The following is a 26,471-nucleotide window of genomic DNA, read 5'->3' as shown; positions in this document are numbered from 1 at the left end:
AATTAGATATTGCGCTTAAATAAATTATGCAGAAAATATAAATTAATTAATAAAAAAACTAAATATCATTCGTTCCAAAAGAAATACAAACAACTGACGCAATCATCTACGACCGCCGCCATTTGCCGCAGCGAGCGCGCTGACGTCACACGCCTCAATACAAACGCCCATCCTCGTCGCGCATATCGCCGTCTCCCTCGCACCCGCTGTCCCTCGCCGACCACTCTGACAAGCGCATTCGCGTCGAGCTGTGTGGAACGTGTTTTGCTAATGTTTTTGTTGCTTTGTTACAATGTGGCCGAAGAAATCTATGTACAGATATTGTGTGGTGCCCGAATGTAAGAATACCACAATCAAAACACCAGACAAGCTGTTCTTCAGCATTCCCACCGGCGCTCAGAGGCGAAGAGATTGGTGTACCGCGATGGGCCGGACGCGACTTCTGCAGCCGTTTACGAATTATTTTTGTTGCGAAGATCACTTCGATGTAAGCGATACATTTACTTAAGCGCCGGTTTTTTAAACCGATGATAAGCGGTCAGATATATATTATCACTAATGAGTTTAAAACACTGTTACTTTGACGTGAAATAGACGATTGATTGTCACATTATGACAAATAAATAATTATTTATGATTGTAATAAAATAAATATTATTTATTGTAACTAAATTAAAAAATAATAATAATTTAAGATATTAATAATAATACGTTTATATTATTAATTGCCTAAATACTTTTACTTTATTCGAACCAATATTATTTACCAATATTATAAGTGTACTGAAATCAAATATTCATTATGCAAATTGTCGTTAGACCGAATTTAAGATTTTATTATCTGTGGGATGTAAGACGGGGTCCTTGGCGGGCTTTTCGAATGAAAGTAACATTAACGGCTAAAAGTAGCTAATCTATACGATGGATACAATAAATAAAATTGTCATTTCAAAGTAACCAAAACAACCATAATTTTTTTTCTTGTATATTTGTTTATCAGGGCGAATCCAAATTAAATGAATATAGAATATCATCAACATCAGTTGCGTATCAAACCTGCACGCTTTACATACATATTCGCTTATATATTGAGGTACGTTTTGTTACATTGACGTAAGTTTAAATATTATTTACCCGTACGAATTCGAAATGGCAGCTAATGTACATATATAATATTTATATTCGATTGTTTGACCTGTGCGAAGTCGGGTCGGACTGTTAGTTAATATAAATAAGTTCGTTTGGATCTTGAACTAAGCTCCTAACGACTTACAATTTCAAGTTGTATGAGTGAAAATAAACAAACAATTATGACCTTGAATTGACGTGATACTATTGGTCAACAACTTTTGTTTATAATTATTATTTACATTTTACTGATAAAAATTAGGTATTGCATGCTGGGGAAGTAGTTGTCGGACTTTGATGTAACATGAAAGAAGGTATACATATGTATAAGTAATTAATTAAATAAAAAGTGTCAGATATTATAGTTCCCCATCTCCTCTGCCTGTCTGAGCGTGATAATGTAAATTGGCTAAAAGGTTATAAAGGATTATAACCTTTTAGCCAGTTTATGGTGTATGAATTGCCTATGACATCATATAACGATGATCGTTGAATACTGGACACCATACCGACTGGAAGCTTTGAAACTAATGTAGTATCTATGTATTACAATACCAACGTTTTATATAGACCCCTAGTCGACCCCTATACGACTATTTGCCTTATTAAAATAAGCGCTTTTTACTATATGCATATAACACGGTACATATACCAAAATAATATTTTTTCAATTTTATCTGTCAATCTGTTTGTTCCGGCTATTCTCTGGAACGGCTAGACTGATATTGACGGGACTTTCACTAGCAGAAAGTTAATTTAATAAGGATTGACTTAGACTACGAAAATTAATTTTTTGATAAATTCAGACACGCACTGAGTAATGGGCGCAGTTATAATTAAATATATAGGCACTGAAGTCGGGTACAGCTAGTGATACAGAGATATATACATCGAAAATAGTTTAAGTGACAAATTAATACTTCAAATATTATTTGCTGTGTAAGTTATTTTTTGATTTTCAATATCTATAAACTTATATTCAATTAATTAGGGAAAAGGTAATTATTGAATTTCCGACGACCAGATAACCTCGTTAAAATCTATATTTAATCTTGGGATATTACAATTTTGAAGTGCGTCTCAGAGCCTACTTGGCTAAAATATATTATAATTGGTTTTAATTTGAAATTTTTAATTTGAAATTTAATGTGAAATTTTTGAGCTAATATGACATTCAAATAACTATTTTCTAAATAATAAAAGTAAGTTGGTTCATTCGTTTCATTTATATTGCGAATATTTTTGGTCAAGATTAAATTATTTAATCCGTGCAATTAATTATCATTACGAGAACAAAATGGCGTCTTGAATAACGACCAAGTTGTTTAGGAACTTTAGGAGTTAAATTAATGTGGATTTATGACGTTAATTCAAACTTTTTAAATCATAATAGATAAATATACATTCCTAAAGTTGTTAATAGCATTGTATAATTCAGATCTACTTATACACAGTATATGTATATGATATTGTCAATCTGGTTTACTCCTTCAGGAATATCTTATACGACTGAGTCTTTGTATATTGTTTTTATTTACAGTGTGTATTATTTAGGGAGGTAGTTTCACAATTATTATCTTTGTAATGACGATTCACGATTCATGACGAGTGCCTACTATACTATAATATTACAAGATAAATGCAAAATATATTTACTTTTAGATTTAAAATGACATGGAGAACTACATGAAATTCAAGTTGTACGGAGTATCGAAACTAGTGTTAAAGAAAGGTATTCTTCCGCACAAATTTGCCTGCCAGAACTACGTGACCGTCACAGAGACACCGAGAGAACAGATAAGCAGTTCCTTGCACATCAAGGAGGAGGTGGTGTCCGACAGTGGTAGCGACAGCGCTACCCTCAGCTGTAACAGCGACACGATCAGCTGCGCTAGCGACTTGGATAACTGGCTCCAAGAGGTTCCCGAAGTCCAGATTAAAGTCGAGTTAGTGGGTGAGCCGACACCTGAAACCCGTCACGTCGAGATGACAGACCCCCTCGCAGTTGAGAGCACGAGTAAAGGTTCCCCAAAGAACAAAACGAAACCTTATATCGTAAGCATGGTCTATGTGGGGAAAATTGAGAAACATCGAAAGAAAAAGTGATTTGTAATTATTTTAAAATTAAGGATAATGATACGTTTAATTGTTTAAAGACTTGTTAAAATTAATGTTACTAGAATAATACATTAGAATATATTTAGATATTATAAGAGTATATTACTGAAGTTTTTTTATTATTAACAATAATATCTATCTTTTTAAACCTTTCTTCCTCACATTCTACACACCGAAGACTTGACGAGTCAATTGTCAAGAATCATATCGTCACAACTAAAAATGAGACGTTATCAGTAATTTTAGATATTAAACTCGATGGCGGGACTATATAACTCAACGAAACATATAACGCGAGTAAATAGCTCACTCAGTCCTGGAAAAGTGTATTATGTCGTCGTTTACGTTTGAGCCGGTTCACATGCAATCGGACCGTCCTATTTATCATCCCATATATTGGCGTATGTATTTCTAGCACTATTTGCTTTGACGGGATCCAATCAAACTATTAATCACAATACATTTACCAGACGTTCTGCTACGATTTATCTATGGTAGACCTATTTGTAAGCCTGCCATGGTACCACCAACTGACTCATTGATCCACCACCTAACTCTTGGTATGATGATCTTAGATCGTGTAGTAGGCAGAGCAGAGTGTTATACGAACATTAATTACCAGTGTATTTGGGATATTATAACCGCGTCCCGTTAGATACAAATGTGTATGCTAATAATTTGCTTTACGACAAAACTTGAATGAACAAATGTATGCACAATATATAGTATTAGCAGTACGAGGCCGAGTATCGGTCCGACCGAATGTACAACAATCTCGCTTAGGAAATGTGGTATCAGTAATTAATTTATTAATGTCGGTAACTTTAATATGACGTTAACAAATGTCATTATGCGGGAGGAGACACACGCGTGATGAATCATTGTGATAATTACTTTGAAAGTTAATTCCGGCAAACTTCAGGATTTAGAACACGGAAGGTTTATTTTATATAACATTTGAATTCAAACAATTTTAGCCATGTGATAGTAACGAGGCTGAGGGCATAAACCTGAAGACTTAATCTTTTCTTAATATTAAAGTGGCGTGCTGACATAAGATCCATATTTCTTTCTCAAAAGAACATTTTTTCCTTAACGATATTTAACTTTCCTTTAATTTAACTAATTCCTCGTTAATCATCGTTTTCACTCTAAAATTTAACCGTTCTTCATACTTTCCAAAAACAATAAAAAGTCTTCGTCATAAAGGCAGCTCCCCAAGACGGCGTGTTCGCGGCGTCGTCATAATTTAATTTGCAACTTTAATTAATTCCAACCTCACTGAGCCTGCGAGGTGACTCGAGCGCCTTATTCTGATGTTTTTCGCATATCGTAGAATACGCTGAGCGTGACTGCTTTATTGAATAAAGCGCGTGTAATCCGACGGCTACAGCGCCTCGCGCCGCGTTGCTCTACATGGTGCTGGTAATTCGTTTATACAGTAACAAGTTCACACATTATATTGAGTTAGGAGCGAGTTATTTAATAAAAGAATGAACGTTGTTAAGTTATTTGTATTGCTGGTAGCTTTAGTTATATAGAGCTTATTTAATGTGATTAAAAGTAACAGTCTAGTTAGTCTTCATCTTTGCTGAAGTCACTTTTGGATGACTGTCACTGTTCCAGTATCCGAAAACCATCGCCATCGAGCTGTGGGCAAGAAATATTGTACCTTTATATAATTGATTTTCAATTTAAAGCTTCCAGGGAATATTAGTGTTAGTTGTGCAGATGAGTTTCTTGGCTGCATATCAATTAGGTAAGGTGGGCTATGATAATCATATATATTTTTACAATTTCACCTAAGAGCATAAAACATTCGCTTAGTCCAGACAAGTAAAAGCGCGTGCAGTAATAAATCATCCTAGCGAAATTTTTTCATTATACACAATAGTAATGGCATTGATGAAGTCTATTTTCAAGTCCTAATAGAACATTACAAGGCAGGTGAGATTATCCGAACGACAGACAGACTCTTTAAAAAGAGATCTTCTACGTACACGTAAAACACAATAATTCCAAAAAATTTAAGACAATATTGAGTTTTGTGCCTGGAAATGTTTTCCATTAACTTTATCTACTTCTAATATAACCACAGAAAGATTACCGAGGCCAATGCAGACGACACTACAATAAGTCCAGTCACTCACAAATCGGTCAACTGACAAAAACACGCTTTTTTCATTCGAAAAGTATATTTCATTGTGCTTGAATATCTACAATACGGTACCATTATTTCGAGTACAATAGAAGGAGATATCGTTGAAAGAACTACAGCGGTATCTGTACAATATTCCAATGGCACTTACATTAAATGAAGTACGAACATAAGCGGTGTAGTCGCTGAATAGGCCGAGCGCTCACGGCGCCGTCTCCTCACGAAAACGCTACGACTTTTAAAACGCGTCTTACATTCTACAATATAAGGACTGTGCGCCGAGTTAAGAGAAAAATACCCGAATGTTAAGAAAAGGTTACATGTGTAATAACTGTAGTATATCCATAATACACTATTTATTATTACTGAGTGTTTTAGTTATAACATATACATAATATAAAGTAAAGTAACTCTCAGTCAGTATATTTGTTATAATATAGGTACTTAACATTATGATATTTGAGAAATAACACATTAAGAATGACCGTGCTGATTGTCCAACTGACATTGTTGATCGAGCTGGATCGGCAAGGAGGCTACGTCATTATACATCCGCACGAAATAAATAAATACTTTTTGAAATAGACTTTATCAACACGTGCGTTAAACAGACGCTCGTTGTACACGTATAAGTTTCGGCTGGCTGGCAATCGCAGCGGCCGAGGACGAAGCGGTCGCCGCTGGTTCCCGCGCTAAGCCGGTGAGCGCCGCGAGCCTTCACTCGTAACAATACTGAAGACTTGAATCGCTTCATTGTTACATTGTTCCATAAAACACTTATGATCGACCGGAAATAGAAATATATGTTCCAACTAGGATTATCGAAACTTTATTATTTATTAAATTTGTAATGCTACTTGGTTGATGGCCTTGATATGTGATGTATTCTAACGCTAAGCAGTATTGCTTAGTATTGTTATGTTCTGGTCTAAAAGGTAGTGAGACAATTTACCTACAAGCAAAAAGGACAATGTCTTATTTATTCAAAATAGATAAAACTTAATTTTCTTTTGGGAATTAAGAAGTTATATACTTCTTAATTCCCAAGGTCGTGGCGAATTGGAAATGCAAGGAATAATTAATATTTCTTACTGCTGGTAACCACTTAATGATCACATAACCCTTTTTGAGCAGTTTTTCCACTAATATTTGTGAATAGAACCATGCACAGTGATAAATTAAAATGCTACAATTATAGTGCAAGGGCGTGTTACATCACAGAGCTGCTTTACGACCAAAGAACATATTTCATAATGAAGAGCTCGTAGGCCTCAAGTATCAGAAATGAACCAACTTCGCGGATGATAATTTGCTGCGCAATAATAAGCACTATCAATGTCTGGTAAGTCTGATGAAAACCTAACGAGCCTAGAGAGAGATTAAAATTAAGATGAAAGTTTTTTGAATTTTAACGAGTCATTTACAATCAAAAATACCTAATAACTTTATCAGGCCGACAAGCTTTCAAAGCCGGTACGACAAGCTAAGCTAGACGTATTGCAATGGTTTAAAATAATAAAATGTCCTATTTAAATACTCTTGTATTACGTATTGTAAACATATGAAGTTCTCCAATAACAATAATAAACTATCTGAATAAAAACTGTAAATGTAAAATCTTGCTGAATAAACTGGTCGTTGAGCGTCGAATGCGAGCGATGCCGCTAAATGCACAATAGTATTTTATTTATTTCGGAGCGAATTCCGCCCGAGCGCCTATCTCGCGGGAGCACGCAGCGTCGGTGTGAGCAGCGCGAGTGACTGCACCGTGCACCTCGCAGCCTCACGCCGCATTATCCACAAAAGAAATAATTCTATATTTTGTCCAAACAGGCTGACAATTTTAATGGCTTCATAGCTATATACAGCTATGACATTGACTAGGAGATTGAATCCACATTCCTTGGAGTTAAGAAAATCAAAATGTACATTGAGCTGAGATGGTCCAGAGGTTAGAACGCGTGCATCTTAACGGATAATTGCGGGTTCAAACCCAGGCAAGCACCACTATATATATGTGCTTAATTTGTGTTTATAATTCATCTCGTGCTAGGCGGTGAAGGAAAACATCGTGAGGAAACCTGCATGTATCTAATTTCATCGAAATTCTGCCACATGTGCATTCCACCAACCCGCGTTGGAACAGCGTGGTGGAATATGTTCCAAACCCTCCCCTTCATGGAAGAGGAGCCCTTATCTCAGCAGTGGGAAATGTACAGGCTGTTACTTTACATTATTCAAGTAGGCTGTTACAAGCACATTTGAATCGTCATTTAACAACTATATTAAGTGAAGATAAAAATTAAAAAATAAATGTTGGGCAATATCAAATACATTACTGTGATCCCAATGTAAGTATCCAAAGCACTTGTGTTATGGAAAATCAGAAGAAACGACACCATAAAAAACATTGACTCGGCCGGGAATCGAACCCGGTGTACACACTAATAGACCACGGGAGTCGTTAAAAAAAAATTGAATCAAGTATATTTTGATTTTAACTTCTTAAAAGTATGTATGTTTACCGCTAACGCCTAACGAAAGGGAGTGTTAGATTAAGCGCTGTACTTGTGAGAACCCTTGCCCACCAGGAGGAGATAATATATTAACGTGCTGCCTCTTTTTGTACACATCCACAACTTTTCATCCTCCAACTCTGTACAAGTACGTCTCTCTTTGATATATTAAGGTATAACATCAAATAGACGTTCATTTATTTGACGCGTGCTACGTATGTTTAGGGTTCCGTTACTAGTATATGAAACAATTTTGGAAATATGAAATTGTATTATCAACCAAAAAATGTACGTTTTCAGTTAACACTGAAACCCTTTGTTTATCTATATGATATGATATGACATGATAGATAGGCTGTCAAATAACGTAGCCTATGTGTCTACTATTTTAGTGTGAATGTCAAACGTTGTTGTGCACGCATGTAAGGTAATAAAGTTTTGACGACCTCCATGGTCGGGTGGTGTGTACACCGGTTTTCATGGGTACACCACTCCGAGGTCCCGGGTTCGATTCCCGGCCAGGTCAATGTAGATTATCATTAGTTTTCTATGTTGCCTTGGGTCTGGGTGTTTGTGGTACCGTCGTTACTTCTGATTTTCCATACCACAAGTGCTTTAGCTACTTAAATTGGAATCAGAGTAATGTATGTGATGTTGTCTCATATTTATATTTATTTATTTATAAAGTTGCTACGTCACTAATTTGATCACTATCTAAAAGTTATTGAAATAACATACGCAGAGCCGATTTCAATACGCATATTTACAGACATTAGCTTTGAAATATTATTTAATAATCTAGAAAGGAGAAAGGACACATAATCTCATACTCAATCATTGATCACAAAATAAATTGTATTCCTCGCTTCCGTGTCTCCTCCTCTCGAAATATAAAAGACGCGCTTCGAATCGTAAGTCAGCGTCGCTCGTGTTTCAATGTACGACCCTATCGGTTATTTGTTATACATTGCTAGTTTACTTACTCACTGTCTCCACTGGTGACAAGGTGATGGATCCGTGGACGTCCTGGCTAGTGTGTCTTTAGCTCAGAGTACTGAAGATCGAATGCGGAAGTTGTGCAAATACTGAATTATTTGTAACAGTCGAAAATTTCGTACTTGTTCTGGAATTCAAGTGACGCCGTTCATGAAATATTTATGAGAGATTTTTTCCAAATAGTAAGCAGTTTAATTATGCGACTGTTTAGCAATTTTGTTACATATTATAAAGAAGAGTGAAGTCAATATGGCTTATTGGAAAAGTGAAGATAGCGAGTTGCAAACGAGACCAATCTGCGGTGAAGGATTGCGCTCTTTAATTATTCATTACCTGATTGTAATAGAACAGCGTTGTTGATTAACACTCTATCAAATATATAAGGGACAGAATACAGCGAAAACTATAAAACAAACAGTTCATTAACAATAGAGGAGAGAAATAACATTTTTATTCATCAAATAGTCAGTGGCCATTTATTCTATAAAATAAATACTCAATAGTATATCCCAATGTGTATGAACGAGCAACATCACATCAAACAATCAAATATAACGTACGCATAAAATAGTTCTAACCATTAAAATAATGCAAAACGATTCCGAATGAACACAATTACGAACAATAAAATATAAATTGAGTTTGTCACCGATTGGGCCGGCGCAAAAAGCCGGAACTCTCGTTTTCAATCCTCGCTCGCCGATCGACCGACCGATAACAATCGCCCGACGCGGCCGGTGCGCTGTTATATATCGTCATAGCTTAGGACATATAAAATAATGTTCCTTCATAATATTTTATACTCTCGCCCATTGGCTTGCAATGGCTATTTATTATGCAGCAACGCGACCGACGCGTTTGTTGCCAATCTTGTATATAAAAATTGATGTCGGTTTCAGATTAATAGACCTCGACGCAGTTTGACCGATCACCATGAAATTTAGCAAATGTGTGAATTATTTCATAGAGAAAGTTTTCATAGTATTTTTGTTGTTTGTAGTTTTCTGATGATTAATATGGTTACAATTGTTGGCATTTAGGTATGCAATATTTATTGTTCTGATCTATTTTGAAAGGAAATAACATCTAAATTCCGTAAATTGGTAGCAAGTAGATAATTGAAGATTGATACGACTTTTATATACTAGCGACTTGACGGATTCGCCCGAGTGCAGTTGATTAATAAATAAAATGATGACATAAATATACTCTCTATTCTATATTCTCACAGTAATATAAAATTAGAATTGGATCCTAAGTTTCGAAGATTATATATACGAACAAGCTAACAAATTTTACCTATTTATAACATTAGTATAACCAATACTGAGTATTGCTGTTTGATGGCAGAATATTTGATGAGCGGGTGGTATCCACCCAGAAAGCGCTAACATTACATATGATTGATTGAATGATATAAATTATTTAACTACGTTTAGAGCTTCCGCGAGCTCACATTTAGAGCGGGTAAATACTTAACAAAGCGTTTGCGAGGTAATAACGATAAAATGAAACACGATTGAAATTTCAAGGAATCGTTGAACCGGTGCAACGAATACTTCATTATGTATCACGTTGTATAGCCTCATAGCATATCCTATCGATTTCATTTGTTTTACACACACTTATCATCCTTGTATCTTCCTGTGCCACACTATGGTTACCCAAAGCAAATAGGTAAACAATATAGGAACCTTACCAAGATTTTATGAAGAACTTTTTCGATCAATCTTTCCATTAGATTGATCATGTAAGCGCACCAAAAAAGTTTAATCATTATTTGCTTACTGCATACCTTGATTAAACACGCAATTCCTTCTAGTATTAAGACACTGTGTGCCACCAGGACACAAATACTAACGAAAATAATATCAAGACGTGCTTTTTTTCTCTTATTTCTTATTAGGTTTTATGTCAAAGTTGTAAAATCTCAAGTTTATAAGTGGTTAAAATATACGTTAAAAGAATAATATTCGACTGATACAAAGTTTATGTAAAAAAAAACAAGTGCTATTTATATTACGTTACTTATAGTCCGATGGAACTACAGTCATACACGAATAGAAAAAGATGAGACGCAATGCAAATAATAAAACGCCATTGTCCTAACACTGATACTTTTTTGTCAATAACCAACTGGTTTGACTTCTTTATTGCGTTTTGAACCCTAAATGTAGGGAACTATGGACTCTTGGGCTAGCCTCTAGACCATCGTCATAATAAAAACGAAACTACTAAAAGTTTGACCATGTTTATGTACTGTATACTTCAATTTTAATAAAACTCGAAACAGTGCTCACTTCCTTGTATACTCTGTAAACATTTATGAGCTTTTTTATCACAAGAAATAAAATGTTACAAAGAGGAGAATCAAAAACTGTGCATTCATGTACGAAGTTGAAATATTACGACTAATTTTATGGCCACAAGAAAGAGGAAAGTTTTTCATTTCTACCGAACATGAATCGTCTTCGAGGCTATAAAGCTATGGATTTATTGGGACGATTATTATTTACGGCGTGGCTGAGTTTATTTTACAATACTCATGAGTACCTAATATGTCATAAGGAATGGTACCGCTAGCTATAACTCGTGACGTGGAGCTCACTTCGTTTCGGTACGAGGCGGTGTTATTGCGTTATTTCCTGATATGGCTCATCTAAACGAGCAAGCGATTGTGGTGCAGTTTATGAGCGATAGCGGTAAGTAATGGTTTTCTTTTTGTACTAAAAAACAAAACAATGCCTGGAAGAGATCGCTGCTTAGCGATAAGGCCGCCTGTTGCACCTCATGCAACTTTTATATTGAAAAATTGTTATTATTAGTTTGGGTGCAATAAAGAGTTAATACAATGCTCACTCCAGCTGAAGACAATTTCTTCTTGAGGAGGATGTTTGGAGCTTAATGTATCATCACGACATAGTAATTTAAATTAGGGGAAACAAAATTTACAGATCTTCATTAAACCTTGAGAACGTTACTCCCTTTAGAGCACGTGAATTACAAGTGAAGATGGTTGCTTTTCTTTTTGTTTCTTTCAGGGTTAGTGGCAGAGGAAGTCATTATTATAAAGCCTGCGTGACTTGAACACCTGCCTTACAGTTTTTGTTTGAACAGCGCAGGGTAAACCGTCAAATCATCTCCTCTTAAGTAAATCAAGACTTATCCCAGCTGTAGGATACGAGCTGTTACTTTATTTACAATCACAGGATTAAGGTACAATTTTATTATGAACACAATATTGTGCGAACACTGTTCAAGGACACAATTAATGTGACCTTAAACATTAACCCACTTAAAAAAAACATTAGTTAAATATATGTAAATCACGTAGAATATATTATCCTGATTAAAATAGTACTTTGAAGCCCACGTTAGCTAAACGAACACATGAAGAAGAGAAGAATGAAAATCGCTGTGTACTGTACCTTAAGCCGCCTCCCGCTGGGCTCTAAAACATTCAGGCTCTGCTGGGAAACGCAGCCGAAGCGCGCTTAAGCTTTCATAATGCAAGTATTTAAAAAAAATATTCAACGTCGACTTGATCGCTGAAACGCTCCCTAAACGTCGACATAAACTTTATCGCGAAGCATTTTACTTCGAAATAAACCCAAAACGTATGCTTGAAATTATTAGGGGGTGAATACTTGTGGTGTACTAAATTATTAAATGTAAGATCATTTAATCGTCAGATTAAATTAAATATATTGTTCAATTTAATAGTAAATTTGCAAAGGAATTTTATCTCAAGTGACCCACGCTGAGACTAGCTAATATAATTTTTAGTTATAGAATAACTGATTAACTGCAGCTATCAGCTCAGCTAATCTGTATACCTAATTTATGGCCTGCATTTATAATAAATTTATAATAAACTGTAAATTTCAATTTTAATACAACAGTAATATAAACCAAACTGTCTTATTATTCCACTCACAGTTTTTGTTATATTATTAATATAACAATATAATTACATACTAATAGTGAAAAAAAAAACAGTTCTCGAGGATAATTTCACTTATAGTGGTAAATATTTGGAGTGCAATAAAGTTTTTATCTATCTATCTATCTAAATTAGTTTGAGGACATTCGAATCTATTGAAGGTGAAATTCGAATAATCTATTCGATTAAAGGTAATTATCTAAATCGCTTAGCAATCAGTGAACTAATCGAGAACATTCACACAAAAAAACCAATTAATGTGAGCCGACCTTTCGTGTCAAGCAGACGAATAAGTTCGCGCCGAACGAAGTGTAACTGTCGGCGAGTTCCGAACAGCGGCGGTCTATTCATCTTGAGCAGATATACGGACGTCCGTTTATATGTACCAGAGTTTATGTAGTACTACGTAATGATGATCTTTGTAATACTATTCTCATTCTCTACGAATAAATAAATAAATATTTTGATGAAACATGATTACAGTTTGAATTGCTTTTTTCGGGCTTCCTCGCCGTTGCGTGTCAGATCTTTTAGGTCACCATCTCTGTGGTGATTGTTGATGGCAGATCGTAGTGCAGTAATCTCTTACGTACATGCGTATATATAACCTTTTTGGTTGTTGATAAATAATAAATTCAATATTTTAGCTACTTTTAGTTACTTCTTCTTTTAGAATTTATTAGATCTAATCGTTTTTAGTTAAATAGTGTAATGGCAAATGTTGTCAGGTCTATATAAATAAATAAATTGTAAGACGATCATATGAACCGTATAGAAGTTGATGTGCTGGATGTTAAAGCGCCATCTAGCGGCGAGCTGCAGCAAAGAGGTCACATGGAATATTAAACCCTCATGTGCAGCCAAAAACTCCATATGTGTGGAAACGTCATGGTAATCGGTCAAATAGTGTCAAGCTCTATTAATCTGAAATAGATATACCCACATCAATTTTAGTAAGCAAGTTTTTCGGATTTTAACCGCGATCGTACACTTTTCACAGCTGACTGATGGCTCGTGAAACGATGTATACAACTTAATCAAACCGTCGGATGAAATAACATATACACAGATTTAAAATAGTAATAGGCTTTTTGAATTGTTTTTAAAATCCATTTTATATTATTTAGTAAAGGTTATTTTCACAGTATTATGTCATATGGCATATTACTTTGGGGTAACGCTGCAGATATTGAATCTGTCTTTATTTTACAAAAGAGAGCAATTCGGTTTATTTATAATCTTGGAGCTAGAGACTCTCTTCGGGATGTTTTTAACAGAGTAGGAATACTTACTGTTGCGTCGCAATATATTTACAACAATATCATGTATATTCACAGTAACATTGATCACTTTGATAAAATCAGTGATAATCATTGTATATGCACTAGAAGTAAGGATAAACTTATAACGCCAAGTTTCCGACTCCGCAAAGTCAATGGATCCTTCTTGGGGCAAGGTATCCGTTTCTATAATAAAATTCCGCAGAAATATTTAACTTTGCCGTTTAGTAAATTCAAATCGTTTGTTAAAAATACATTGGTAGAAAAAGCATACTATTCGATACAAGATTTTGTAGATGATAAAAAAGCGTGGAGTTAATACCTGTTGACTTCCAAGCAGGATACATTAATTGAAATAATTGTATTTAATTAACATGACGCTGTATTTTTTAAATGTTAAAAAAAAAGAGTAACTACTGAGTTTCTTGCCGGTTCTTCTCGGTAGAATCTACTTTCCGAACCGGTGGTAGCTTTACTTAATTGTAAAATGACGATTCAAAAGTGCTTATAAAAGCCTACTTGAATAAAGTTTATTTTGATTTTGATTTTGATTTAACGAACCCAGTAAAAGTTGTTTTTTTTTTTTATTTAAATTAGAAATTTAATGTATATATTTGCCAAAAAATATCATATTACAAAAATTTCATATTAAAAAGCGCGCGACAACGCTACTTGGACAATATGGTCGGTAACGCCACTTGCGTGTATTTTTGAATAAATTAAGTGTTATTTTCTACTTTCGTTAATAAATAACAATTCTTAAGCTCATAATATATACTGATTACTATAATTGACACTTAATTTGTCGCATTGTCAAATAGCCTATTGCCAAAATTTCAGGCGTATGAATTATACCTCTCGTCAAAACGTTTTAAAGCGGTATATGTTAAAACCCAGAACGTAATCAAAATAAATGAAACCGTAAATCTTGAATTGTTCTGAGAGCAAGCCGGAGACGAGTGGGGAAAGAGTGAATAGCTTTAGAGATGAAGTCGACAGCTCCGCCGGGACCCGGAGCAAATATATAGCCCTGTGACAGTTGTCTCGATGTCTTCAAACGAGGCTGTCTCAAATCGCACAGATTTAGATAACCCGATCCAATATTATTTTGTTCATTTAAATAGAAACCTTAATTAAGCAAATTCAACTGCAATCGAATTGAATAATAAATTCAAATCCTTCACACTATTGCATAACGAGGTACTTTTGAAATACGCAGTTTACCAGGAATTTATTTATTTTTGGACTCATGTTTCTGTCTCGAGAGTTACGTGTATGTTATTCTGGAAACAATATTATTTTACGGAATTTAAACATGGCTTGCCTTGTTGGTCTGTGTAGTTTACAAGGCTGCCGTAATGATATACAGGCCGGGTACGGCCTAACAAAATATTGTGAGATTTTCCGCCCAGGAATTATCAGCCGCTCTACTTGTGAGTTTACATTGTCTACATTACCTGGGAAATTACGTAAGGCATGAAAATGAAGGTCCTGCGCTTGAACTCTCTTCCGCCGTAACAGATTGTGATAGTGAGTGTAATATGATATTTTCTGAGTAGTTAGCTATGAATGACTATGACATTCAAGAGATCCCACTGCGTCACTCCTATACGATCTTTGTACTGTTGAGTAAAATTTGAATGTTAAAATATAAGGACTTATTAAATATCATGTGTTATAACTAACTTGAACATAAAAACAAGACTTCTAGTTGCAAGTTATATAATATGCAAGCTGCTGCAACGCAGGTTGATACACCATGCAGCTGATCTTCTGACTCAGACAAGTTTACTCGCCATGTATTTCTTTACCAGCAAGCTTTTTTTACCTTTTTTTATTCATATAAACACTAATAAATGACATGAAAATGAGGTGCTCATCCCAGTTTGAATCCATAATCTTCTGTTACGATTCTCGTGTTTCATATACAGGAGCATCTCGGCCAAACTAAAAGCAAAATTAAATATAAAATTTTAATCTGTGTGTAATATTCTGTTAACATTTTTGTCCTCGGCGAGGCCTGGAGGCGACTCGGTCTGAATTTATTACACTTTATATCCGCGCTCGACCTTAAGCCGATGGTTTCTGCGACGACCGTGAATTCATAGATCAGTAAGTTGGATTACGAAGCCATAAAGGAGAATAACGGGCAGTTAAGACAATCCGATAGGAATATGCTGTATGGGCGGCTCCATACTAAAATATATTCCTATATAAATGCACCGATGTCATATAACAGCGGCGTTAGAATAGCCGTCCGCTATATCTCTACAGCTTAGGCGTACATTCTTATGTTCAATGTTATACGAGTAGACTAAGCAATCTCGTGTTTTACACTATTTTTAACCTAAATATTTCAAAAGACGACAATCTTTGCACTTTTGTTATGGCAGGTTTAACCTTAATTCTTGACAAAGACTGGTCATTCGTCGTCTCTCACACTGATCACTTATTTCGTTGTTGTTTTCGCGGAATTTTATTTTGAATATAGTACAGGCTTACGATTCTTTGTATCGGTAGGCGAGCGAAACACCCACTAAAAAGTATTTACTACTAATACAGGATGTGTTACTTTTTATGACCTTAAAGCTCATTGATTATTGGTAGATATGAATATATGCACCCAAGCATATATTGATATTTGAACAAAGCCAAATCACCCGAAAATATAACATTTACATAACACTACATAATAACATTATGGTAAATGTATTGGTCGGTCTGTGTTCCACATATTAGAACGGAGTCACTGCGGTCGCACAAACCGCGCCGCCAAAAGGCGAAAGCTCTGGTGTTGACAATTTCATTCCCTTTATTGCCGGCGACTTCGGAGTCTGAGCGAATATTCGGAGGTCATACATTACTCGACCGGCGGCGACTACGGTCATTACGGCGTTCGGAATGGCCCATCAGAGCGCGACTTGAGCTCATCGGTCTAAAAAGCTTTCCAGAAAGACAAATGTTTTAATGACATTATTGAGAGAACGTTCTGGCTGTCTTTATTTTTAAAATATATTGAACGGTAGCACTCGAGCCGTTTATGTTCCTTTACCACGACACTCAGGCATTTTATTTTTGTGAATTCTACGGCTCAAATTATTTCTAACAATACCGTTGTTTTACTCGTACGAAACAATTTATGATAACGCAGAACTTATGTTGCCGTATACTCGTACGTATAAATAAACGATAGTGGTGAGTGCAGTGCTATCGTTTATTTTCGGAGGATGTAGCAAAACCGGTACCGGTTTTCTGATCGTGTATATCCAAGAATCGAGGCAGAAGATTGAAGAAGAAGGTGGGAGATTTCAGACCGGGATCTTTGATACACTATAACTGTACCCAATTTTTGGCATTGCACTGCGAAAGAATAGGTAGAAATATATACATAAATATAATTTAACTTTGAAAGATGTATAACTCCTTCATTTTCTCTCTATCCTGGCTTTTAACATAACCGTTAAATTGAACTGCCACCAAAATCCAGTTAATGTAAAGACTTATCCTTCGGTTGCTCGTTCCTGCGTTAAGACGTCGTTTTATTGCGCGACGTAAACGTGTGTACCGTCTACACGGGCAGTGTCCTCCGTTTGTTCGTCCGAGTGAGATTACACAAGACGGAGGCGGTCTCGAGGGGCGCCGGCTCTGATACACATCTCGTTGAGTAAACTCGGTCGTAACGTAAATATTATACTTCTTACCTTTCCGATATCTGAGTGCTACGATATAGTTAGGTGAGCTGACCTATTTTGAGCTATATGATCTGGTTATAAATCATACATAACGTCTTCCATGCGCCTCTGACCTGGAAAAATCAAATTTTATATCCATTATGCTTGTATTTACACTGGCTCACTCCTCCTTTAAATACAGCAATGCACACATAACATAACACTAAATTCTTGAGATGACCCAACTTTGAATACTATAATATAGTATGTAATATTGGGGCGGAGCTGAGATGGCCCAGTGGTTGAACGCATGCATCTTAATCGATGATTGCGGGTTCAAACCCAGGCGCGCACCACTATCCATAATATGTGCTTAATTTGTGTTTATAATCAATCTCGTGCTCGGCGGTGAAGGAAAACATCGTGAGGAAACATGCATGTGTCTAATTTCATCGAAATTCTGCCACATGTGCATTCACCAACCCGCATTGGAACAGCGTTGTGGAATGTGTTCCCAACCCTCTCCTTAATGGAAGAGGAGGCTTTAGCAGTGGGTAATTTACAGGCTGTTACTTTACTTTTTTTACTTTTAATGTTGAGGCGCAAAGTAAAAAGAAGCACATTTTGTTAATCGGAGATCAAGTTGAACCAATATTCAAATACATAAATGTCAACGTAAATGAAATAACAGAATTGTTAAGATTTATATTACTACACCCCTGCACAATTTATTTATTTATAAAGACGGTTCTAAGAATACTACACTTAAAACAAGCACCAATTTGTGAGCAGTATTTCATCTAAATTGGTTGACTGGATTTCGGATCGATTTGTGATACAAAAAGTAATATGTTAAGAATAGCAAATTAAATAAATACTCGTCGAAATATTTACAAAAACATAATATTCTTTATTGAAGTAAAAGCATACTTGTATCGGTATTACAGTATTGAATTAAATTAAAATCTACCACGGGTTCAGAAAGTAGATTAAATCGAGAGCAATCGTTAAGCTTTTCCACTATTTAAAGTGGATTGCCTGAATCATAAAATCAACATATTTTTGATATTAATGTAATTTTGTATTGAGTAACGTTTTATTTATCAATGTTTTGTGTCATGAGATTTGAATTGATCAATGGACAAGATGAAATAATTAGTGTATCTCTTAATTAAAATCTTGACAGACAAACAGCACTGTGTTCGAGTGTTCTGTGTATCCGAGCTTTCATCACGTGAAAGCTATTAATTAGACTTGAGGAAAACTCGGCGTAATTATTGCTAATTCTCTTTATATGCTTTTTTAAAACTCTCCTATGTCTGACGATTAATTGAGTCTTGTTCTTTCAATATTTATTCAATATAGAAATGTTACGCTTACATATTTTTCATCAAAATCTATCGTTTGGGAAAAAAATACCCCAGACCGTAAAACTGGCAATAAAGGTTTTCAGCAAACTTTGTTTAAAATTAAATAAATCTGTACTAATATTATAAATGTGAAAGTAACTCTATCTGTATGTCTGTCACCCTTTAACTACCAAACCGCTGAACCGAATTTGATGAAATTTGGTACAAAGCAAATTTGAACTCTAAGGAAGGACATCTTTATTTGCCTAACACACGAAAACAAAACCTCTAAAACCCGAATGAAGCTGCGGGCGAAAACTAGTAAGATTATATTTTACTTGGAACAACCTGAAGGTAAGTTATCATGTAAAAATACTCTAAATTATGCTCATACATGACATTATATCAAACATACCTTTACTTAAGACAGATTAAAAGGTTGTACCGCTGGTTCGGACACACAATCACAAACACAAGGTCCTAAGAGATTCCATTCATACTAAGCTGATACGTATAATATTCTTAGTATTGCACGAATAAAGGCATAACTTATTCATCAGTGCTGTTAGACGTATAACTTAAAGTTGTTTGAAGCAAACAAGAATGTCTTCGCTCGTTGCTCATTCGTTCTGCGAAGTTGTTTATGCATAAAGATAAACATACTCGTGAAGTTGGCAACGCGTGTGAGCGGCGTTTAATGTCTGCTCGCGAAACTTAATTAGACCGGATTATGCTGCGATATCTTCTGTATTGGTAAAGACTTAGTCAAAGATTAATCCCGGCTTCGAATTGCTGTGCGGAGTTCTGGTCGAAAAATAATGGGGTTTACCTACTGGAAGTAGACATTTTCTGCCTCGCACAACCACTCTGTGGAACCAGCTTTTCCGGCGGTTTTTCCGAACCGATACGACATGGGAACCTTCAAGAAAAGAGCCTACTCCTTTCTCAAAGGCCGGCAACGCACCTGCAAGCCCCCTGGTGTTGCAGATGTCCATGGGCGGTGGTAGTCACTTTCCATCAGGTGAGCCTCCTGCTCGTTTGCCACCTATTTCATAAAAAAAAAAAGTTCTCTAGAGCAGTAGAGAGTTATTGCGCATATATGTTACAACATAGTAGAGACCATATATATTTTATACTTTACACTTTAAACATATGAACCACCTGATGGTAAATGGTAGTCACCGTCATAAGCTCTGTAAAAATTATTAACCATTCCTTATACGAATAGTTACAGCTCACTCACCCTTCAAAAAGTAACAAAATAACACAGTACTGTTGTTTGACGGTAGAATATCTGATGAGTTAGTGGTATATGCCCAGACGGGCTTGCACAATACCCTACTATTAAGAAAATTAATAATAATTGTAATATTTGACGTTTTTAATATTATTCTTTATTATATCTTGTTAGTACACATTTAACCGATTCAATTATCTACAAAATCTCAGACCTTCACCAGGTAAACAGAATTTTATTCGTCACTTTTTAAATATGTTCAAGAGTCTATTTGTACGAAAGGGCTTACGCGATATAAAACCAAAATTTACGTACACCCAAATAAAACACCCAATCTCTTTGGGCCTTTAATTTCCGCTGTCAGTAAGTCCCCGTCTGACCGTGAGGGCCGGCGCGGCGCTGGTGCGCGGTGGTAATTAGACCAACAGAATATGAAAAGGATCGTAATTTAATTAAAAGCCTGAGCTAGGCCGGCCTAATCTCGTTACGAATTTGTCGTTTTTGAAATTCGCATAATGAAATTAGGATGACCTTAAAATTGTTTCTTACATCTGCGTTTTCTTTATGCTGAAAATATTTATTCAAATGAACGTAAAATTAAATTCATTTACCACTTTAAAGATTACTTTCGAATTAACAAATGTAAGGAAAGATGATGGTAACTTTGTCGATATTAATAATGGAACATTGTTTGTGATAAGTGTAGTATATTTGTAAGCAGTTAATGTAGTAATGACAATAAAGCGTGTGGCCCTAGAAAGTTCCGTCAATATATCTATATCCAATGCTCAGGCGAAGATACTCGAGGCGCATCAGCTTCTTGTACATAATGTATTCACGTCAGCAGTGCACCGGCGTCTGAGAAGCGAGCGCGAATAAATCCTCCGACGAGCGCTGTCCGCGCGGAACATCTATCACGGCGAGCACAATTACTCACGAACAGCGCACCGTGTCCGCTGACACTAGAGCTCCACCGCAATTTTTCCTCTTATATATCATATATATATTTATCACACGAGCGCGAAAATTTACTTCTAGTTCACTCCATAAAGTTTCCGATTTATTTATTACTGGTGATATTAAAATTTTCACAAAATAATACGTGTAGTTTACTCGATCGGTTGTTTCAACGTTTAAAATATTAAAAAAGACAAAAGGGATTGCCAAGTCTAAGTGATAGAAGGGCTGATTCGTTTTTTTTTGCCCAGGCCATCGGAATTGTGATTCAGTGAGGAAGATTTATACATGACTTAATGATAATAATTCTTTTTTAAATTATCTTTTATTTAACTAATATGATTGTATTTTTTAAATGTTGAAAAAGAATAGCTACTGATTTTCTTGCCGGTTCTTCTCGGTAGAATCTACTTTCCAAACCGATGGTAGCTTCACTTAATTGTTAAATGACAATTCAAAAGTGCTTGTAATGGCCTACTTGAATGAAGTTTATTTTGATTTTGAGTTAATTCATAAATATGCTAGTTTAGGTTAGGTTTGAGCTCAATCAATCAACAATAAGTAAACAGCTCTACCTGCCTCTACAGAAATACTTCTTATTAAAACAAAATTGTCGGTCCAAACAAGTGAACGAGTTGAAGTAATTGACCGTTAAAAGTTTTCCCGCGACCATTCTCCGATTTCCTCGTAAATTCCGACGCAATCTCGCAAATACCACGACCGGCGCAAGTTAGGCCGTTCAATTAATTTGATTGTGAGACGATGTGGAGCGCGAACGGCGACACGTACGAGTGTACACATCAAGAGAGGTCGTGGAGCGGCGACAGATAAAAGTTTCGTTCATTTGCATCGAGTTATTCAAATGGAAGCCATAAAATCTTCATATTTATATACGAACAATATCTCATAATGTCAGTCTAGGGTTCGTATCTGGAATCAGGTCGTTAAAATTTTAGTAGAACCTAGCAGTAAGAAAGTTGAGAGTTGTATAGTTGCGTTATCGATGCTGTGTTTTCATAGAATTTTCTCATAGAATTATTAATATTATGAACAAACAGTCAGCATCCTCAGGGGATGCCGTATAGGTCAACCTATTACAATTATGGTAAAAAACATTCTTATCTCACAATTCGATCCTATTTTGATCTATTATTTTTTGTCTTCAATTTTAAATAGACACCAAAATATAAGCTATGAATACAAAGTATACATAAGTATACAAACAATATAAAAGGAATACAGTGGATATTCAAATACTACACGTAATGTTGCAGTTATAATGGAAGCGAATTTAAAAAGATTTAACTCTATTTCAAAGCCACGCTTTTGACGGCGGCCTCGCGCATTTTTCGGCAGGTAGATAATCAGAGCTGAAATTCAAGAGAGAAATGTTAAAAATGTTGCTAAAATTCCACGCGGGCATGATTTGTGTGATAATTATATTTAGACATTCGAAATCGAAATCCATTTTTCTAATAGTTCAGAAAGTGGCTGCACAACAGCACCTGAACTAATACTACCTCTTAAAGAAGATATAAGGCACATAAAATTTTGAGTTAAAGTCAGATAAACAATGACAGATACAGATAAACAACCAGAAGACAATATACATCATCATTATCGTCATCCTCCCTCCCGCCGTATCCCAATTTTATGAAGTCAGCGCAACATGTCTTCTTCTTCCATTGTTCCCTGTTTTTTTTTATGGTATAAGTTGGCGGACGAGCATGTGGGCCACCTGATGGTAAGTGGTCACAATCACCCATAGACAATGACGCTGTAAGAAATATTAACTATTCCTTACATCGTCAATTTGACACCAACCTTGGGAACTAAGATGTTATGTCCTTTGTGCCTGTAGTTACACTGGCTCACTCACCCTTCAAACCGGAACACAACAATACTTAGTACTGTTATTTAGCGGTAGAATAATTGATGAGTGGGTGGTACCTACTCAGGCGGGCATGCACGAAGCCCCACTACCAAGTAAAGCTGAATCCTTGTCTGACGCTATCTCATATGTAACATTCTTTTCAACCACATCGTCTTCCTTACACATGGTCCTCATTCCTTCGCATAACATGCCCATGTTTGGCTACCGGTGCCCCTTTCAAAGTGACTTACGGCCGAAAAATGTTACAAGATTAGTTAATGTCACATGCATTCTCAAATGATAAATAAAATAGAACAGACTTGTAAACTACAAAAACTTTTTTTTTTTTGTAAAAGGTTTCAGAGAGACAACACAACTTCTAAAGTCTAGAGCAATTAAGTATTATGTTCCACAACACAAGCCGTTTTTGCTAAGAGGCGCGGGTTAGCTTGGTATGTTGATGGATGAGAAGGCTTTGGTTTCAGCACGGTTTTTGTTAAAGTCGATTAAATGGTCTCATTCTCTGTCCCCTTTTTCCATGTATTTGTTTTATGTATCAATAAATTCATACGTGACGTCACAGCTCACACACAGCGAGCAAGTTAAAGTAATATAAAGTTGTTAAGTGTTCCCAATGTCTATAATAAAATCGTTGTGCGGGTTAGTTCCGAGCGTCCTTAGCTGCCAGTAGCGCTCAAACTTTCGGTATCTAGCTACATTTGCGTTTCAAAAGTGCTTGTAAAAGTTTATTAGAATACAAAACATTTTGACTTTTTATTTGTAAAAGAAGTTTTAAAACTTAAAACAAGCTCTTTTTCGCTTTATGGGCGAAAAGTTTCCTTTACATCAGAACGTTTTCGGAATCGCTTTACGAGTTGCAAAATTTCAGCGATCACTGAATTTTGTTTGCAATTTTACGTAACATGTTGTCATTACCATAACATTGCGAATTATTTATGGGCTTCCCAAAATTCTATAAATCTATCAGTCCACCTCCACCACCTTTTTGTGTTTCATCACCTTCAGGTCATCAGCTCTAACGGTGCCGGGTGAACCAATGGTAATCTGATTGTAAAAACGAATACATCATCCCTATCACCATCATCATCCAAGGACCTTTGATGCAATATCCGATATGTTACTCTATATATATGTATTCGAACAGTGATACTGATTCAATTAATTTTGAAAATCTATTAACAAAATGTCACAAAAATATACCTTTAGTAAAAAGAATCCCTAGGGGAGCGAGAATATCTCTAGCTAGATCTTTATCCATTGTACTTCAAAATTGTCTTTCTAATAGTAATTCGGCATGGCAAAATCTTTTTACGTTTTCTTTTAAGTTTTTTCATGTCGATAAAACCCAAAATGGTACCTTATCGACCAAATTAAAACAAAATAGTTTATTAGATAAACAAATTTCAATTCCAAAAAACTCATCACGACCTCAAAAATTTGATTTAAAGAAAAATGTTGAGAATAAAGCAATGGATGGAGATTTTAAGAATGCAGCTCGCATTCTTTTTTCTAGCGATACCATCGCACCTTTTAATGATATAACGTTAGAATTCTTGCAAGAAAAGCATCCTTTGCCATACTCAACAACTGTGCTTCCGCCCCCGACTACACAGAACAATTTTTTACAGGTTAAGGATGAAGATACCTATGCCGCCATTATGTCATTTTCTAGCGGGTCTGCTAGTGGCATTGATGGTATCACTCCACAACATCTTAAAGATCTTGTGAGTGCCTCGGCCGGTGACGCTGGCAGGGCCCTATTAAGTGACATAACTAATCTTTGCAATTTTATGCTATCTGGTAAGGTGATTTCATCCTTTTTACCACATCTTTATGGTGCAAGACTTTGTGCCTTTAATAAAAAAGACGGATGTATCCGTCCAATAGCAATCGGGACCACTTTTCGCCGTTTGGCATCTAAATTAGCATGTAGGCACATAGTCTACACCCTAAAAACCAAATTTCAACCAATTCAACTCGGTTTTGGAAGCAGAGGTGGTTGTGAAGCAGCAGTACACTCTACTCGTACCTTTCTAAAAGGAAACGAGGCCGAGGTACTTCTGAAAGTTGATGTAAAGAATGCTTTTAACTTCTTAGATAGAGGAACCTTGCTTAACGAAGTCTTCTCTAATCTGCCTGAAATTTACCCATACGTTTGGCAATGTTATAGTTCACCTTCCAAATTATTTTTTGGTGAAGATACAATTCATTCTAATGTAGGCGTTCAGCAAGGAGATCCTTTGGGTCCTGCTCTTTTTAGCTTAGGTATTCATAGCTGCATTTCGAATTTAAAATCTAAATTAAACGTTTGGTACCTAGATGATGGAACTATAGGAGGTAAAGTAGATGACGTTATTGAAGATTTAATTAAAATTAAAGAACAATTTGATAAAATTGGTCTTAAATTGAATTTTTCAAAATGTGAAATTTTTTTTACGGACAATTTAACTCACAAAAATATTAGTTTGACAATAGATAAATTTAATAAAATTGCACCTAACATAAAAATTCTTCATAAAGATACACTTTGCCTCCTTGGTGCACCACTATTTGATGAGGGCATAGAGCCTTCTCTTAACGAAAAAATTAAAATATTTTCGGACAATTTTGACAGACTGGGCATTTTAAATTCTTATATAGCTTATACAATCTTAAAACATTGCCTTTTCGTTCCAAAATTAATGTACATTCTACGTGCGAGCCCAATCTGGAAATATCCTAGTCTTACCAATCAAATCGATGCCACCCTTAAAAAAGCTTTAGAAAAAAATCTAAATTTATCTCTTGATGAATATTCTTGGACTCAAGCTACACTTCCCATTCCTTTTGGTGGCATCGGCGTGAGAAAAATATCAAGTGTTGCCCTCCCGGCCTTTCTCTCTTCTGTACATAGCATTTCAGACCTTTGTTCAGAAATTTTAAAATCAAAATCTGTAAAAATCATGAATGTTACTGAGGCGATAGAGACCTGGAAGGTAAAGTGCCCTAATGATGATATCCCTAAGGAAGTTACAAAACAAAAACTTTGGGATTCTTCATTGGTTCACGCTACACTACACAGTTTGACACAAAATTTAACAAGTGCTCAAGACCGTGCCAGGCTTCTAGCGTTATCATCTAAAGAGTCTAGTCACTGGTTGAATTCATTACCCTCTAAAAATCTTGGGACACTTTTAGGTAATGAATGTTTTCGCATATCGATTGGTCTCCAACTGGGAACACCT

At 35.7% G+C, this 26,471-nt stretch overlaps 1 protein-coding gene across 1 annotated transcript; it reads left to right on the top strand.

Annotated features, from left to right (window-relative positions):
* Positions 1-230: 230 nt before the first annotated feature.
* On the top strand, positions 231-3,247 carry LOC124536294. The gene is made up of 2 exons (XM_047112810.1): positions 231-487; positions 2,791-3,247. Exon 2 carries the CDS (start codon positions 2,803-2,805, stop codon positions 3,232-3,234), a length of 432 nt encoding a protein of 143 aa, XP_046968766.1. The 5' UTR covers positions 231-487; positions 2,791-2,802; the 3' UTR covers positions 3,235-3,247.
* Positions 3,248-26,471: the final 23,224 nt, after the last annotated feature.

This window comes from Vanessa cardui, chromosome 16, assembly GCF_905220365.1.
Source record: "Vanessa cardui chromosome 16, ilVanCard2.1, whole genome shotgun sequence".
Classification (NCBI taxonomy): Eukaryota; Metazoa; Arthropoda; class Insecta; order Lepidoptera; family Nymphalidae; genus Vanessa; species Vanessa cardui.
The sequence above is the reverse complement of the archived record's forward strand: the minus strand, read 5'-3'. Positions and strand labels throughout refer to the sequence as shown.

Coding starts and splice junctions, on each gene's coding strand:
- LOC124536294 (XM_047112810.1), top strand. CDS start 2,803: ATGGAGAACTACATGAAATTCAAGTTGTACGGAGTATCGAAACTAGTG.